The sequence below is a fragment of the Equus asinus genome, chromosome 29, assembly GCF_041296235.1.
Source record: "Equus asinus isolate D_3611 breed Donkey chromosome 29, EquAss-T2T_v2, whole genome shotgun sequence".
In the NCBI taxonomy this organism is placed as follows: domain Eukaryota; kingdom Metazoa; phylum Chordata; class Mammalia; order Perissodactyla; family Equidae; genus Equus; species Equus asinus.
This window is the reverse complement of record NC_091818.1, coordinates 26,187,548-26,206,237: the sequence shown is the minus strand read 5'-3', so window position 1 is coordinate 26,206,237 and position 18,690 is coordinate 26,187,548. Positions and strand designations below refer to the sequence as shown.

Below are 18,690 nucleotides of genomic sequence, written 5' to 3'. Positions count from 1 at the left end.
GGCTGGAACGAAGAGCTCCCTGCTCCCCAGCTGGCTGGCTCTGCACAGGGGCCAATCCTACTCTGGTCCTGGGGGTCCGAGAAGGTGACCCTGACTCTTGGAGGACTTGGTGCCACCCCCGCTCAGTGATGCAGAGCAGCTGATGGCCTTGGGGTTACCCTGGTGGAATGTAGGAAATAAACTTCCTTACACAAAGGGTAAGCATATGAAATTATGGGTCTTGAAGTACTGGCTGAAAATGACATGAAATTGATTGATGAGACCTACAGAGCCCTTTCTTCTCCCAAGCCTGCTGGGAAGTAGCTTGTCTCTGAGCTGAAAGAAAAGCCATGCTCCCTTGAAGACAAGGCAGAGAGGACCTCAGGCCCGAACTGTCTCCTAAGGCCTTCAGTTCCTCACCGGCCCAGGCCTCCTCCTGGCGACCCCTTCCTCAGCTCCCATCTGTCTGCCTGCCCACCATGAGTCCCCGGGGGCCAGGCTTAATCTCCCACATTTGTTTGGAGCTCAGAAAAAAGAAATTACACAATCGTTGTGTTTACATATTTAAGCAAAGTAGGAGAATCCTAATACTTAAAAATAGATAGAAGCAAAAGCCTTTATCAAAAAAGGGTGCTTAATGGCCAAAGGCGACCCGAAAAGGTGTTCAGTATCACTAAGCATCAGGGAAATGCAAATCAAAACCACAGTGAGCTACCACCTCCCGCCTGTTAGAACGGCTCCTGTCAGAAAGTCAAGAAAGAACAAGTGTTGGCGAGGCTGTGGAGAAAAGGGAACTCTGTGCACTGTTGGTGGGAATGTAAACTGGTGCAGCTGCTATGGAAAACAGTATAGAGGTTCTTCAAAAAATTAAAAATAGAACTACCATATGATCCAGCAATTCCCTTCTGGATTTACATCCAAAGGAGCTGCAACCATGATCTTGAAGAGCTATCTGCACCCCTAAGTTCATGGCAGCATTATTCACAATAGCCAAAAGAGGGAAACAACCCAAGTGTCATCAATGGATGACTGGATCAAGAAAATGTGCTATATATGTATGCATATACATCCACACACACACAAACACATTAGAATATTATTCAGCCTTAAAAAAGAAGAAAATCTGTGACAACATGGATGGACTTTGAGGGCATTATGCTAAGTGAAATAAGGCAGTCACAGAAGGACAAATACTGCATGGTATCACTTATATATGGAATTAAAAAAAAAAAGTCTAAATCATAGAGAGTGGGAAAGTGGTTGCCAGGGGCTGGGGGTGGGGGAGATAGGGAGCGGTTGGTAAAAGGGTACATACAAACTTTCAGTTAGAAGATGAACACAGTCTGAGTATCTGACGTATAACATGGTAACCAATGTTGGCAACACTGCATTGTATAATTGAAATTTGCTAGGAAAGCAAACTTAAATGTTCTCAAAACAAAGGTAAATATGTGAGGTGATGGATGTGTTACCTCGATGGGGGAATCCTTTCACAACAGATATGTATATCAAATCATCACATGGTACACTTTAAATAGCTTACAATTTTGTCAATTATAACTCCATCAAGCTGGACAAAAAAATAAATGTGTTACTTACTCTATTAAACAAACAAACAAAACAGAGTGCCTATTCTCAAGCCTTGGATCAGTTTTCTGAGCCACAGAGAGAGAAGCAGCCTCTGCTCCTCCCCATGGCTTGCCCCAGACTCCCCCATTAAAGAAATCACAGAACCAACTTGCCACCTCCACCTGCCTCCACCAGACTTTCTCCCTTGTGGTCAGAGGCTGTCCATCCTCCCAGAGCTGTCAGGCTTCAGGGTGCATCCGGCTAGGAACCTGTTTATGTGGATGGCCTTCCCCATCTCGAGAGAATAACAACACCATAAAACACTTGAATCCTGCACCAACACAGAGCCAGTCACCCAGCCCTCGGTTACCTGCTCTGCTCCACATGGGCCCATGGAGGTGGCAGAGAGCTAGGCTCTACGGGGCACAGAGACAGCTGGGCTGGCACAAGGCAGGCATTCGGATCCCCGTGCGAGAGGGCAAATAGGCTCCGAATGATTAAAAAGAACTTGCGCAAGGATTCAAAGCAAAGAAGTAGTGAATTCAGGACCCGTGTTCAAAGCTTTTATTCTCTTTGCTGTATCACGCGGCAGCTTTTCCCAAATCTTGTTCTTTACAACACTAGTAGGGAAATAATGAGTTACACGAATCAACTGGTCTGCGAGGAGGAGGCCCTCCCAGAGCTCCTGAGTCCCGTGAGTCTCCAGGAGGGGCACCCGCCAGAGCAGGCCTCACACTGAGTTATCAGGGAACCTTTTCTCGACCACCCTGTAGGCCTAGTGTTTTGGAAACAAGACATTTGGGAAATAGTACATTAGATGCACCCAGTCATATCCTCTGACCCTAAGAGGCATCCCGGGCAGGATGCTCACTAGTGGCCCCACTTTGTCTCATCTGCTGCCAAGGTTCCCAGGAGGATGTGCCTCAGGCTGAGCTCAGCCTCTGGGCTCCTAGAGAACAAGGTCAGTGCCTCCTGCTCGCCTCCATTGCCCCCTCCCATGCCTAGCATGGTGCCTGGCCCCCACCCCTTTATCTAGGGCCTCTCTGGCCTGCTCCCCCCGCTCCCACTGCCCATCCTGGAAGCCTCTGGAGGTCCTGGCACAGCTGGAGACACTGGATTGCCAGGTGGCAACATCTCCCAAAAGAGTCCACCTGTGTGTGGTGCGTGCAGGGTGGGTGGGAGCTCAGCCGGGCTGGGTCCTGCTCAGCTTGTATGGTGGCAGGGCAAAGGCCCCTTTACCCCATTCCTGCTCCCGCTGGACCCTTGAAAGGTCCCTGGGAAATAGTAAAGATCAGATGCTACTCGAATTTTCCCCTCTAGCCCTCTGGAAAGGGAAGATCTTTTCAAAATGTAAATTTGATCCTGTCATGCTCCTGCTTAAGACCTTTCAGTGGTGTCCCATTTCCCAACAGGCAGTGGCAAACGCTAACATGGCCCAGGGGGCCTGGATGGTTGGGCCCCATCACCCCTGGGGCCATCTTGAACCCTGTTCTCACCCCGTTGTGGCCCTCTCACCTGCACCCAGTTACCTCTCACTCAACCTGCAGACCCCAGCTGCAGGGGCACCTGCTCACGGAAGTCTTTCCAGATGCTGTCCAGGCCACATCCCCAAAGTACGGGCGTGGACAGCACTGCACACTTCTCCCTAATGGTGCTTGGCTTAGCTGCACATTCAGTTTGTTAGACTATCTGAGTAGCTTCTGTCTTCCCCAAACACAGCAGCTGTGTGGGGCAGGAGCTCTGGCTGTTTCTGTCACTGCAGGAGCGGGGCTCAAGCGAGATACTCAATATTTATTGAACAAATGTATGGGGTGCCTGCTGCTTCTTCCCCAGTCCCCCCAACTCTCCTTTATTTCCCTCAGCCCCTTCCTCCAAGAAATAACCATCCAAACCAAATAAAAATGAAGAACAACAAAAATGCTTTGTCTGAGACTGTAAGAGGCAGCACCTGTCAGAAGCAAAATGAGACCGTTTACAACACAGCTTTGCTCTGTGGAACAGAATCTCTCTTTAATGTGTAGGTCTACTGTTTGACCTTGAGACGGGTGACCTTCCAAGATACGTTCAAGAGTGCTTTACGTACAGAAGGAAGGGGCTGCCTTTAATCAACCTGCCAAAGGTCAGACACAGAAGGGGTGACAACAGGGTGGGGCTGCTGCCCTGAGTAGGGTGGGTCTCTGTTCCCCTTATATCTGTGCTGCTCACAATGGCGGGCAGGCCCAGAGACCCCTTCCTGGGCTTCCGTCTGTGGTCACACCACTGTTGAGTCTCCTCTTCCAGGAGGAAACATTTGTATCCAATAAATGAAAGTCAAGTTAGCTCCCAGCACTGCCCACTAAACCCTAGTGAAATGACAAAGGCACCTCTAGGTAAGGAGCCATCTGACATACCCAAGAAGATCAAGGAAACCAATTACAGTTCCAAATGGGTTATTATATACATTTCCCAGTCTATGAGACCAAGATAGAAATGGAAAGACCAAGCACAGCATGGTGGTGAAGAGCAGAGGTTTTGCAAACAATCTGATTAAAAAATAGGCAGAAGAGCTGAATAGACATTTTTCCAAAGAAGATACACAGATGGCCAACAGGCATATGAAAAGATGCTCAACATCACTAATCATCAGAGAAATGCAAATCAAACCACAATGGCTATCACCTCACACCTGTCAGAATGGCTGTCATCAAAAAGACAACAAGTAAGTGTTGGTGAGGATGTGAAAAAAAGGGAACCCTTACATTGCCACCAGTATTCCCACTGTTGGTGGGAATGTAAATTGGTGCAGCCACTATGGAAAACAATATGGAGGTTCCTTTAAAAATTACCAGTTTAACTACCATATGATCCATCAATTCCAATTTTGGGTTTTTACTCAAAGAAAACAAAAATACTAATTTGAAAAGATATCTGCACCCTTATGTTCAGTGCAGCATTATTCACAATAGCCAAGACATGGGAGCAACCTAAGCGTCCATCAATAGATGAATGGATAAAGAAGATGTGGTAACACACACACTGGAATATTACTCAGCAATAAAAAAGAATGAAATCTTGCCTTTTGCAAGAACATGGATGGACATGGAGGGTATTATGCTAAGTCAGACAGAGAAAGACTAATATCATATGATGTCATTTATATGTGGAATCTAAAAAACAAAACAGAAACAGATTCACAGATACAGAGAACAAACTGGTGGTTACCAGAGGGGGAAGAGGTTGAGGGGTTGGCTGAAATAGGTGCAGGGGATGCAGGGATACAAATTTCCAGTTATAAAACAACTAAGGCACAGGGATGTAATACGAAGCATAGGGAATATAGTCAACAACATTGTAATAACTTTGTACGGGGACAGATGGTTACTAGACAAATCATGATGATCATTTCATAATATACATAAATGTCAAATATCTATGTTGTACACCTGAAACTAACATAATATTGTATGTCAACCATACTTCAATAAAAAAAGAAAAGGTAAAAAAGAGCATAGGTTTTGCTGATAAGAGCGACTCATTTATTCTTCTTTAATTAAAGTATCAGATAATCATAAAAACAACAAAAGAGTATAAGTTTTCGAGTCAGATGGGAGATTAAATCTTATTTCTCTCGCTTCCAAGCTCTGTGCCTTGACAATGAGTTCACCTCTCTGAGCCTCGGTTGTTCTAACTGTGAAATGGGACAATGCCACTAACCTCGCACGGGTGTGGAAGGATGAAAACAGAGAATGCAGCCAGGACTACAGCAACAGTGCCTCGAATGTACCGAGGAAAGCTGCTCTTAGAACAGTCAGCGTTGTTATGACTTTGGAAGGGACCTTTTCTCAACAAGTATGCTATTCAAACTTGAGAGATGGGATCAAGTTAGGTGGGCCCAGAGGAGAAACATGTGGAAAAGCCCGTTGATTCACTAGCTCTTATCTTCACAAACTTTATTTAAAATCTCTTCTGCAGTCGAGTAAAATGAAGTGTGGCAGTAAATCCCAGATTCTTGTTAGAGAAAATTCCTGTTGGGTATCACACAACTACTGTGGACTGGAAAATGACAGGCTCAGAGGAGAGCAAGGGTCAAGGTTCCGCTGTTGGGCTTTGCCTCCAGCTAACATCAGCAACTTAATATATATTCGCTCTGCTTTCTGTTCATCCCTTTGAGCTTCTGACTCAAATTTATTGATTTTTTTAAGTGCATCAGATTTCAAAGCATGGAGATTTTAAAATCTTTGTCATCTTTAGGTCCCCTCCTTTCCTACCTCTTAATAATTATCTGCCAGACCTTTGATCAGCCTCTTTTTCCCTCCGAATATCCCATCTAATCTGATTTCCCCATAATTAATTCCTTGTTACGCCAAATCCTCGCACTAGTATCTTCCTCCTGACCTTTATGAGGCCTGTCACAAACTCTTCTAGAAACCTCTGTGGCAAAAGAGCCGTTAATAAGCTCTCCACAACAGATTTAAGTTCACTTTATTTGCTAACTTTATTAACACATTCGTTCTACTGGATTACCACCTCCTAGCAAATCTGTGAGGCAGAATTAAAATTCCAACCAGCTCTATTTAACACTTATATTTTATTGCTTGTTGAAAGTTATAATAATCCTCCTTTGGGGCATTTATCAGAAAACAAAGTCTCAACTGTGCTCTCATAAACATTTTTAATTTGCATTTTATATCAGAGCAGTTAGGCGTGTGGCCTCTGACGGCCTCAAATCTCAGTCTGAATTTAATAGCTCTGTGTCTTTGAGCAAATTATGTAGTGTCTCTGGACTCAGTTTTCTCATCCATAAACTGGGATAATAACAGCACTCATCCTCAAAGAGTTGTTATAAGAATGAAAAGAGATAGTGATGCCTAGGAGGGACTCAGACCCTACGTGCTCTGTAAATGCTGGCTGCCAACCACCCCCCACCCCCCAACACCCTCTCCAACCATTTCCAAGGCTGTGGGACCATCAACATGAGAGTTGAGATGCCCTGTGACAAGGGCGCTCCCAGATACCACAGGGAGAACACAGTTTTGCATCGTGTGACATGTGGTCCCCAGTGTGAGCCAATGAGAGGAGAAATCAGAGTCGGCTCTCCAGGACCAGAGTTAATAACAAGCAGGTCACAAAGCAAAAGTGACTTTCACTCTCTGTAGAGCACTTTCTCTCGGAGAAAAGAGCTCACAAATATTTAGTTATGGGCAAAGCTATCTGAACAAAAGCTCTTTTCGTGGCATATGAAAAGAAAAGTATTACAACTGCAGAAAAACAGCAGCTGGATTCTCCAGTGACAATTCTTTTTTCTCCAAAAAGAGATTATTTATTGAGCTATAATAAACTCATCTTTTACTTTAAGCATTAAGGAAACAACAAACCCCTCAACCTGCCCCCCCACCCCCCCAAATTGTACTCACACTAACAGGCCAGCCAGCTAAATTAGAAAGCGGGGAATTGATGAAAAACCTAAACTAGATTAAATTCTAGCCTCATTATCAAGATCAGATGTCAAGCTACTTCACCATAATTACCTGCTTAAAAATTTAATGATGCTTCTGCATGAATTTCAAAACTAAAGACACTTTTATCAACCATTGAGAATTTTTTTCAATGAAAGAAGGCTTTATGCCCTGCTTCTATTTCAACAAAACATCCAAGTGTGAGAGCCACGTATGGGATTAAACTCCCAAATCCTCTAATCAACACCATTATTACAGACAACAAAGGGCCGAGAGGATCCTTATGTAATTCGACTGTAAATCTGAACTGCTTCAGTTACGTTATTTCTGGAGTCCAAATATCACAGTGATATTCAGCCAACTGAAAAAAAGATGAAAACAATATTTTTGGCAGATCACAGATAACCCTAAGGGCTAGTTACTGTAATTGCTAAAATTATATTATTCTCAGGATCAAAGGTTTGCTGATTAATGAATAAAAATCCAAAGACAGTATGTCTACCTACGGTACTTAGTTATCAGACCAAGCTAACCCACAGTAAGATAAATGCTTAACAAGTACGCATTGTAATAATAACCACTGACAACTGAGGAAAATAAATGCTTATTAATGAAAGACTGGAGAAGAATGTTCCATGATGAAAGCAAACACTTTTATCTACTTTTTTTTAAAGTAGACACTTAGATCCTTTACTAATAACCAATCTTTAGGTTCTAATTGAAGCATATACATCATGTAGGTTAAAATAAAGCAAAAATGTTCTTATTAAAATAGTTTATGTCCTAAAAATAACTAACTAACTTGGTCAGTCTGAGTGTCTTTCAACGAAAGAGCTGTTGGATGATTAACAAGGAAATTGTAACACTCTTCTGCCCTCGTGGGGAATACGATCTAACACACAACATTCATTCTTTGGCTCAAGTCATTTAATTGTTTTTGTTTAATGACATGGAAAAGAAAATCATTCCACAAAGCCTCTCTCTCAATAGCAGATCTGTACTGGTATGCGGAAACCGTCTTTCAAGGAAAAAAAAGTACATACAATACACACATTCATATGAATGAAAGCACCAGCTAAGAAAAACTTAGTTTAGTAACTATCTAAATTGGAATTCTCTTTGCACTGCCTTGTAACCTAAGGAATTTCAAGAAAATCACTTTTTTGCTGAATTTATTTCTAAAAGAATTATATAAGGAAGTCCAACAGGAGAGTTGCAATGCCTTTACGATAAACGAAAGGATAGGAAAAGGTCTATTTTTAATTCTTAAAATGATACTTAAAAAGAAAATGCCTTCATTCCAGACTAAAAGCCCATTTCCACATAGTATTTTATTTCTCATAACCCTCCCCCATGACCCCGGAGTCCCAAACTGTGCTGTTCCCATGATGTGGAAGGCTGGCGTGATGGATCTACTGACACTGATGTCATGGCGGCTGGTAGAAATATTAAAGCATCAAGTGACTGAGGCTGTGTTTACCAACATCAAGATGTGGTTTAGAGGGAAAAAGCCCCCAATTCAAACAGTTACTAAACATTTGTTCTTGAAATGCTCCGTTGTTTGACGGGACACAATCTTCCCCTCCGGCCAACTGTGCTTGCTGGGGACAGTCAGTCTGAACGGGCTGTGACTACACACAGGCTACCCCCACGACACAGAACACGGGAACCTGAGGGTGGGGACACCCCACAGAGACAGCAGGAGCTTTCTCTGGCCTGTCATCTAAAGGAGAGAGATGCTGAATGAGCACACTTCTTCTTTAAACCAGATCCGATCTTAATAATGTACAATATATATTTTTGCCTTGATTGCAGATGTAAATAGGTGGTTTAAAAAGCTCCTAAAAACCAACAGTGTTGAAATTTATACAATGGGGTTTATATCGATTTCTCTTACCTCAACATCCTTTTTCAGTTTTTCCAGGAACACCTTTTTGTTGTTGTCATCAATATAAATCTTTTGGCCCTCATTAATGAAATCATTATCCTTTAAAGTTGGCAGTTCTTTGGCCTAAAACAAATGAGAGAAAAGAAGGTTGAAAAAAAGATGAAAACAACATACTCCTTCCAATCCTGGAGGTTAGGCGTCCACCCCTGGAAATTGAGTTCGCCCTGTTCACTGCAGGGGTCTCGCTCAAGACAAGGAAATGTGAGGTGGCTTGAGTACCGCAAGGGGGCACCAGTGAGCTACGAGCGCTGGAAGCATTCCCACCAGGAATGGAGGGTTAGACACACCCCATCTTATGAGACTTCTGTAACACATTGCATGGTTTTCGTAGGCACGAACCCGACTGCTTTCTTAGATTCACTTTCCTACAAGAGGTCTTCTAAGGATAGAATTTGTACTCTTGGAATTCTTCGCCAGGAACCCTCAATTCTCTTACTCGTACCACCCAACTCCACACTCCCCCACACTTTTGGGGCAGCCTTTGCTGGGTTCATGTTACCAATAACATGTTGTCTTGTCTCATAAAAGCCCCATCCATAATCGCATCTAATTTCTGAGTCAGGGAGAACATGCAGCCAGAGTTAGCCACCTGCCCTTCCAGGCTTTCCTGCTCACCACCCCACTGAGAAGGAAATTCTGTTTTCATTTGGACAATGTCAAGGGACAATGTCTTCTTTTAATATAAAACATTAAGACGAGAAGTTCTACCCATTACAAATAAAGAAGGTGGTGGGCTTGTAACTAAACTGTACTTAACGCTGATCAACACAAAGTAATGAGCAACTATCAGGACATGGGTCGCAAGAAAAAACTTCAGCTTGTGCTGCAGCATACGGGATAATATAGGCATATAATTTTAAAATAGTGTGCATTATTCTATTTAACGTCATGCAGCCTGCATTCTGGGTGAGTTCAAGACCTCAACCCCCCCTTGCCTCCTTTCGGCTAACCACAGCTTATTTCTTCCAGTTAATCCAACATACTAAATTGCCTTTCTTAGTATCTGAATGGTTCCCTTTTCCAAAAATATGAACCAAATGAAAAAAAAAAAAGATCCAAGGAAAGAACATATTCTCCTTCCTGGTCCCCACCTGCCTCTCTCCTGTGATAAAAGAAAACTACTGAACCATCTTTCATGCCTGAACTGCTTACTTTTTCTTCTTATTTTATAAAGTGTACACACGTATGTAAACTACTCATCTATCTATACATGCACATACACTACGCAATTCCCAATTAGTAGCAAAGCTACTTTAACTTTGAGAAGATTTGAACAGTTGTGTGATTGTAAATTTTAAATTTGATATAGTGACTGCCAAAATAATTACCCTTACAAAGCGGGTGGAGCGGAGCTCAGAAACCCAAAGATTCAATTCAATAAGCAGTTACTGAAAGACCGTCATGCACAGGGATGCAAAAATGAGTACATCAGCATTTCTATTCTAAAGGCGTTTGTAATCTAGTACGAAAGACATGAAACAAGGCTGCCCGGATGCGTACGATGTAGTGATAAATAACACGGTCTTGCGGGGAGACTGACCTACCGTCAGATACTTTTATGCTGAGTCATAGAGTTGAGGAAATGAAAACGCAATGCCATTTTTTATAAAAACTAAGGAGGGGCCTGGTAGACTAACCCCCCAAATTCGTCATTAATAAGTTAAAAATAATGTAATACATGTAAAAGGAAACCCTGGATGTGAAACAGCACATTAATGTTAGATGTCTGAGTCAGTCACACTAGACCTGCATCAGTTCTTCTATTAGGATTATAAACCTGATGAGGTTTCACAGTGAATGAAAGCAAGGATCTGAAATTTAACAAACTCATTCAGAGGACAGCGAGCAATAAGGCCAAAAAATACAAAATTGGAAGTGCCTGAGAAAAAAGGGTGGAAGCCAGATCTACAGACAGAAACGGAGATGGAGGAAGACCATGAGGCTCCAAGGAGACCACGTGGGCATTTCTGTCTAACTACGTTTTGGAGATGGGTGTGTGTGTGGATGGCGGTGTTAAGGATTAAGATGTCTGCCTCAACTCCACAACTCATTTTATACATGGAAGAAAAGAAGGGGAGAGGGGTCTTCTGTTTTTGTGTGAGCGAAACCTGAAGGCAGGGATGACAGACCATGACAAGGCAGCTATGTGTTTGTGAGATCAGGCATGTGAACGCAGGTGAGTGCCATTTCAGGGTCACCCCAGCAGCATCACCTCGTGTGACCGGGACGGCACAATCTGCCTCATAAAACTCCGCACACCCTGCACGATATTCCTCAGCGTTCTTGTGAGTTTCACAGGCACGAGGGATGTATTTAGATTGGAGCCAGTTCAAAAAAGGGCAACCAGATTGTTTAAAAGACTTAAAGGCTTATTGAAAGGCTCAAGAGGCAAAGGTGGATCCTTCGCAGGGCAGCTGCTAGAGGAATCCAGCCGTGGTTGACAAATACCCATCCCCATGTCCGTGGGAGGGGAGGGCGCTCGGGAGCCCCAGGGTTGGAGGCTCCAATCCCGGTTCCACTCCTTACTTTCCAGGGACAAGGGCCGGTTCCTGAACCTCTCCGGGTTGTCTGCTTAGGTGTAGAAGGGATAAAACAGGAAAACGGCACCAGTACCAGCAGCAGCCTCGGGTTAATTTATTTAAGTGCATCGTCCCATTTACTTTGCAACAATCCTAATGATGATTCTTAAACTCATTTTACAGACAAGGAAACTGAGTCTATAGAGATTATGCAACTTAACTAAGGTCTTGCAGCCTTGCACGTGAAACTGGTTGGCCAGTTCTCATGCTGAGATGGGAAGCCAGGCTGCCCGACTCCTCATCATTCTGTTCTGAGAATTCGACTGAAGCCTGTGCGACACATTTAGAGAGTGAATGTCACTTGTTCTTGTTATCATCATCACCACTGTGAGCATTCAGCGAACTGTATGGATTTACAGCTGGCATTACAGGTTGAGAAACTGCAAACACAATATTTTCTTTAAAAAAACCTTTAACTTCTTTTCTACTAAGAACTAGATGACAAAGATGAGGTCGCCTGATAATGATTCATCCTCAAGAAAACCTTATTGCTTAGCTTTTAAAAAATTTCAGTAGATCTCTCTGATAATAAGCAGTGTTTGTATTAAAAACACGTCATTGTTTTAAAGTGAATTCATTTTACTATGAGTTCATGAGCTTCATGAACTCTTGGTGTGCCACTGCCCACAGAGGTGTGTCTGCAGAGAAATTATTGTGGGCAGCCACGAGTCCACCTTTTGCTTTGCAACACTGGATGTTTTGCACTTAGGGGAATTCTGAAGGCCTCAGAGTCACTGGGTCTGGTTCTCTAATGGGTGTCTTTCACACTCTTTCGAGTTCAGTGTGGAACCAGCCAGAGGGCGGAGGAAACCGCCAGGGCTCAAGGCATCGGCTCAGAAAGGCTGCTTAGCTGCGGACTCTCCGAGGCCGGCTTCCAGCCAGCGGTCAGCAAGCTTTCTGAAGGGGTAGTAGGTTAAGTCTTTATTTCTTCGCTCTGAATTAAGTTCTCCTGGCCACTTTGTGTAGACTGGGAGCCTCCAAGTGTGATGGGGGAATTGTGGTACCACACAAGGTAGCTGCTGGGAGGTGACGCCAAGGACAAGGCACGAGAGGGAACTGCTTTTCCCACGTCACCCTCCCCAGTCTGCCCAGGCCTGGACAGGGCGTCCTGCCTGGCGGCCTCCAGCAGCTGCTCCCAGGAGGGAGGCTGTGTACCACCCAACTCAGCACCGAGTCCAGCACTGCCAAAGGACGCGGGGGAATTTTCTCTTTTGCCTGAGGTGATTCTACTGGGGTGGGCTGGACTCAAAGTGGCATTCATCTCTACTAATGTGACATGTATGTGCACAAACACAGCTAAAGGCATACGCAGAGCGACACCGTTCCCTCTGCAACCCAGCTCCCCTGCTTCCGCTGTTCGGATAAAATAAGCAGGCTGAACATCCCTCACACTTTCCTGCTGTGTAATGCCAGGCCCCAAATTGATTCAGTATGGCCCAGCTTTCTATTTGGGACACAAATTGAAGCCTGTGGTTATGAGCACAGACTGGATCCGGGCTGCCCGGGCTATATCTTAGCTTCTCCAATTATTAGCTGTGTGACTTTGGGCTAGTGACTTACCCTCTCTGTGACTTGGTTTCCTCATCTTTAAATGGGGATTAGCAAACAGCATTGTTGTGAGGATTACACTAGTTCGATCATACATGTAAAAAGCTCAGGGCAGTGCTTGCCACCTGGAGAGTTGTATACAAACATGGCTCCTGTTATTTGCTGGTCATGTTCTCAAGCATGGCTGGTGTATCTAGAGAAAAGCTCATCACTAATACATCAAGAGCAAGATTTAAAAAAAATTATGTTGGCATATTTAACATTTTTGTACTAGCTGTGATGTTCTGGACCAGCTGCTTAATCTGCCCAAACCTCCTTTGCTTATGTGTATAACGGGAAATCAATGATACCTATGTCACAGTGTGAGGGTGTGAACGAAATGACACAGAACACACGGGGCTTGGCAATAAGAACTGGCTACACATTAGTTTGTTTCTCTTCTTTTTTCTCCCCCTTCCTGACTTTTTAAAGCAACAGGCTCTTTAAACTTGAGATATCAGTAATCTACAACCATGTTTGAAATTTCCTTTGTTTTGGGGCTTTATCCTTAGTCACAAATGTCACCCATGGCTTCTCTACAAATTGTCTTTGCGTCTGGAAGACACTTCCCTTACTTACTGCACACAAACCTGGCATACCCAAGCGCAAGGTTACTATTTCACGTCACTGCATCAGACACACGAGGGAACGCGGAGGGTACACGAGTGGTAAAGGCGACACTGGCCACAGACTCCTACCCCTGCCGTGACAGCTCCATGCCCTGCTCTCCAAACCTCCACTGTAAATTCCGGCTAGAAAACCTGCGGTCACCTGTAAAAGCTATTCCTAGTTGGGAAACCTTGCTGAAAATACCCTCTTCCTGATTTGATGTACAATTACTGTCATCTGCAGGGAGTTTAGTAATATCGGATATTTTGAGGGTTAGTAAAACCAGAAATTATTTAGAATTCTTGTTTTAGTGAGATTTGAAAAATCTAATCTTTTAGATGACTCAAAAAATGGTTTTTAAAAATCATAAGTATCTTAAATCTGTATTTACAGTCTAAAAATAACTTCAAATACATGGAATTCAAACTAAAATGATACTGGATTTTATCATCATTCTATAATTATATGAAATTATGCACAAAGAGTCTATTGTATTTTAAATTGCCACTAACAATCGGGAAATTAAAAATATATGTATTTAAAATGCACAAAGCCAAAATCTATATAATACAGAGCCGTGTTTTTCTTTTAGCCTAGATGAAAACCTACATAGGAAGATGAAATGTGCTCCTGTCACAGTTGAGTGTTTAATGCAAACAGGATTTTGGCACCAGAAGGTTTCAATGCAAAGGGTAACATATAGCATAGTACTCAGTGATTAAAGGACTTACATTTCAGAAAGAAATGAATTTTTGTTCGATGTGCTCATTTGGTTGGCAACTCGTTTTAAAAACGTCTAATTGTAAGCCTTGATGTCAAAGACTGCCGCCTGGTGTCCCTTTGATGGGCCATATTGTGACACCTGGGGCTGAATACACAATATAAAAAATATGTACTAATTATTGTCTTATGTTGGGACTGCTTCTGTTCCTGATTCACTTGTTATTCCAAGCTCACCTAAATGAAAATAAATTTGTAAAAAAAGAATAATCCCCTTTCACCAGGCTTGCTTCATAATATGAGAGTCCATGGGGTTGAAAATATAACCCAGAAATATTGCTGAAAGAGAGAGAATTTCAGGTGATCCTTACGTTGGAGCTAGGATAAAGATAATTTGATTGAATAACATCATATATGTGATATCGATTTGGCGGTAATAAGAGATGGTGCAGATTGATAATAAAATCAGTTCTGTTTCTCAAAACATCCAAGCCACAAATTTGATATACAAAAAGGCAAATCAGTGAATATGGGTAAAATTCATACAGAAGTAGTAAAGATAACAGATGTTTTCTCACAAAAAGCACATATAACAACCTTCTTTAACAGAAGTGGAATGTTTATACAAGTTAATGGCTGGGGAATGACCTAACAGGTCATTAATAACCTGTAATTTCCACAAGGAGAATGTGTACATTTGTGACCAGCACCTGGACGTGGTCCTGTTACTTTGGACGGTTCGTCGGTGTGTAAATGTAGAAAGAATATACCTCAACGTACTCGGGAAACGGAGCTGCAACTAAGCAGCACAAACCTGGATAAGCCCTCTCTTGATTTTGCAATTTAGAACTGTTAAGGCTGGTGGAACCCAGCTGTTGGTTATTTATTTTTTCCTAAAATTTTCCAGCTACTCTTTAAAAAGTGGAATTTATTCCTTTTCTAGTCTTGTCATGCTTTTCAGAGTGTAACGGCCCTTCATCTCTTGGTGAGGATGTTGATGGTGATGGTTTGGCTTTCCTCCCCAGGCTGTGTCGTGACAGTGAAGCTGCACGCAAGACCTACAAATAGGTCTGTTACAATCTGAGCTGAAGGTCAGCTGCAGGGATGTCAGCGGTGGGAAGCTAAGAAATGTCAAACTCCAGAAGTCTGAAAACCCAAGTACTCTGCTAAGTCCTATTGTTTCTGGTTTAATACTAAGCTAGTGAAGCCCGTAATTTTATTATTTTAATAATTATACATCTGCAGCAGCTTGGCTTAAATTCAGGCCACAGACGAAATTTTGGAAGTCTTCTCTCCACCCCAAGTCTTTCTGGAACCAACTGCATAAGAGTTGTCAGCTTCAAAAAATTCCCACACCTCATAGCACTGCTCCAGGTGGGGTACTCTGAGCTGAGTTCAGTCCAGTGAAATAAAAATGCATGTAAGGGGCTGGCTCGATGGTGCAGTGGTTAAGTTTGCACACTCCAAGGTGGTGGCCTGGGGTTCACTGGTTCAGATCCTGGGCACGGACCTACACACCACTTATCAAGCCATGCTGTGGCAGACATCCCACATATAAAATAGAGGAAGATGGGGAGAGATGTTAGCTCAGGGCCAATCTTCTTCAGCAAAAAGAGGATTGGCAGTGGATGTTAGCTCGGGGCTAATCTTCCTCAAAAAAAAAAAAAGACTGTAAGGCAACTGGGAGTTTATACCCCACCACAGGCCAGACTGGCTTGAGGTCTTTAATGCTGGCATCTGGGAGATGCTCACAAGAGTCATTGTATGTTCTTTCTCACAACTCTTACCAAATTCCAAATGAACTGAATCATAAAAACCCCACTTTCCAGAATAACCCCCAGGGTGTACATCATAGGGTCTTAAGGCTTGCTCAGACATCTGCTGATATTATACAATGGCTCAGAACATTCTTCCCATTAATAACAGCCATCACCTTAACCCATACCTAGAACAGACAGGATTTTAGTGCCTGTCAAGTCCGGATTTAAAGTCAAGTGTGCTGCCAACCTGCAGCTCTGCAGGAGAGGAAAGCATCATTGGAAACAAGAGACTCTTACAAACACTAAAGAATGGGGACCAATGATACAGCACATCTTTTAATTCTACAAATGAGGAGAGAGTCAAACGGTTTATCCCCAAACCCCAAACTTCCACTGATGCCAGAGCAGCGGCTGGGACTCAGACGCGCTAACTTTGGGTGCCAGGCTCGGTGGTCCTAACAGTGGCTGGCCAAGGGAAAGGATGCCCCTCCGTCTGGGGAGAAGGGAACTTCTACGGAAGAAGCTTCAAGCCTTAGCTGAGTTTAGGGCCTAAGAACCTTGACGACTGCCCTTTAACTGATCATCCGCCGACAGCGGAAAAGGAAGTGCTTTTGAACTGAAGGACACACTGCTGTGCGTTTGTACCTTATGCTCCCAGCCTGCCATCTGAGTTACCTTGCCTTGAGCTGCAGCGCAAAGAACCCGAGAGAGGTAGTAATTAATTATAATTTGTTACAATTTAAAGATCACAAAAGAAATGCTGAAAACTGGCTTAGGAAAGCATTTTTCAGTGTGAGGGTATTAATGATGAATTCTCCTGAACCTTCAGTTGGTAATAGGTAAAATGTCAGAGACGGTGACAGTCAGTTAATTGCTAGCGCGATTCACAATGCCTAAGAATTGACAAGGCGGCTTTTGTAGCCCATTATCAAAGTGTCAACAATGATTATTGCCAATATAGTCATACAAATGCCAATGGCAGGGCAGCTGTTTGCTCTCGAATGGGTTCCAGGGAGAAGGTAATATGTTAAAAGGAATCTTCTTCTTGTGACCCTACGACTCCATTACCCAGGCTTTACTTTACCTAATAAACTCAGACGTGAGTTTGGAGAACTGTGCAGGATGATGAACGAAATGCATATCTGTGCAAATCCCCAGGACTCTCTCTCTCAAGAACACGGGCTTTCTCAAGAGTCAGGTCCAATCCCCCGGAAATCAAGTGAGTCCAGTTATGTTTTCTTTTACTCGCCTGGCTTCCCCGCTGAGTGGCTTGCTTGCTGGCAGCATGCTAAGACTGTCATTTGTAAAAAGCAGTCTGCTCAGTGATAATTACTAATTTGATGTCACACTGGAATCGCAGCGCAGCTGTGAAGAGATCGACCACCAGGGAGATTCGCATTTCTCTGTCTCATTTAGAGGGGGCTAAACTGCTGGAGCCATGAATGGGAGATGCCCTTCCATTAAAAAGGAAAGAATTAAAGACTAAAACAAGTCATAGCAGCTGTCAGAATTTGACAACGGTTTAAGAAAAAAAAGCACCATTCTGCTCTTTTTTTTAGAAATTCAAGACATCCGTACGTGCATGTTCTGATACTTGTTGCCATGAAAGTGATTCCATCATTGTTGGAATAGAACTTCTTTATTCCCTTCAGTTCCAGCTTCATTATCATGCTAATACAAATCACACTAATTACGTGTCAAGCTGAAATCGAAGGGATGGGACTTGTCTGCACCTATATCACTAGATATTTGAAATGACAGTTTTAAAACTTGTCATCAACAAGTTAAAAGTATGGGAAATTAAAACAGTTATAATGACTCGAAAGAAGAACTAAGAATTCAGATTACTAATTAAGCCATGTCAATGGAGATTCTCTGAGAAAATTGTTCTTTGCACTGTGACAATCATTTTGTAGAAAATATGGTTATGCAAGGATAGCAATGAAAATAACATTCTTGCAAATCATTTGGTTTCATTTACAAAAGGCTAAAATGTAGAAAGTATATATTTTTAACCTTCTGCAAATATTTCTAACCAGAGGTAACAGTGATTGTTTTGATAATGTTTGTGGTTTTATTTGTAAAGACAAAGAATAGCATGTTTTTTGGAAGAGTCAAAAATATTAACTGATCATGGAAAGAAAACCTGAAAATGGACATAAAAGGGAAATTTTTTCTTTTTTCTTTTTTTTTTTTTTGAGGAAGATTAGCTGTGAGCTAACATCCGCCGCCAATCCTCCTCTTTTTGCTGTGGGCGACTGGCCCTGAGCTAACATCTGTGCCCATCTCCCTCTATTTTATATGTGGGACGCCTGCCACAGCATGGCTTTACAAGTGGTGCATAGGTCCATGCCCAGCATTCGAACTGGTGAACCCCGGGCCACCGAAGCAGAGCGTGAACTTAACACTGCTCCACCGGGTGGCCCCCAAAGAAATTTTTCAGAACTTAAAAACCCAATGTTTTTAAGAGTTCAGTTCCATTAATACATTCCACTTATTTTTAC

At 42.9% G+C, this 18,690-nt stretch overlaps 1 protein-coding gene across 1 annotated transcript in view; it reads right to left on the bottom strand.

The window, feature by feature from the left end:
• PIP4K2A (phosphatidylinositol-5-phosphate 4-kinase type 2 alpha) overlaps nucleotides 1-18,690 on the bottom strand; it is a 164,712-nt gene that overhangs the window by 7,429 nt on the left and 138,593 nt on the right. The window contains exon 7 of the mRNA XM_014865043.3: nucleotides 8,881-8,994. Within this exon, the coding sequence (XP_014720529.1) occupies nucleotides 8,881-8,994 (114 nt within the window). The remainder of the gene's footprint in view (nucleotides 1-8,880; nucleotides 8,995-18,690) is intronic.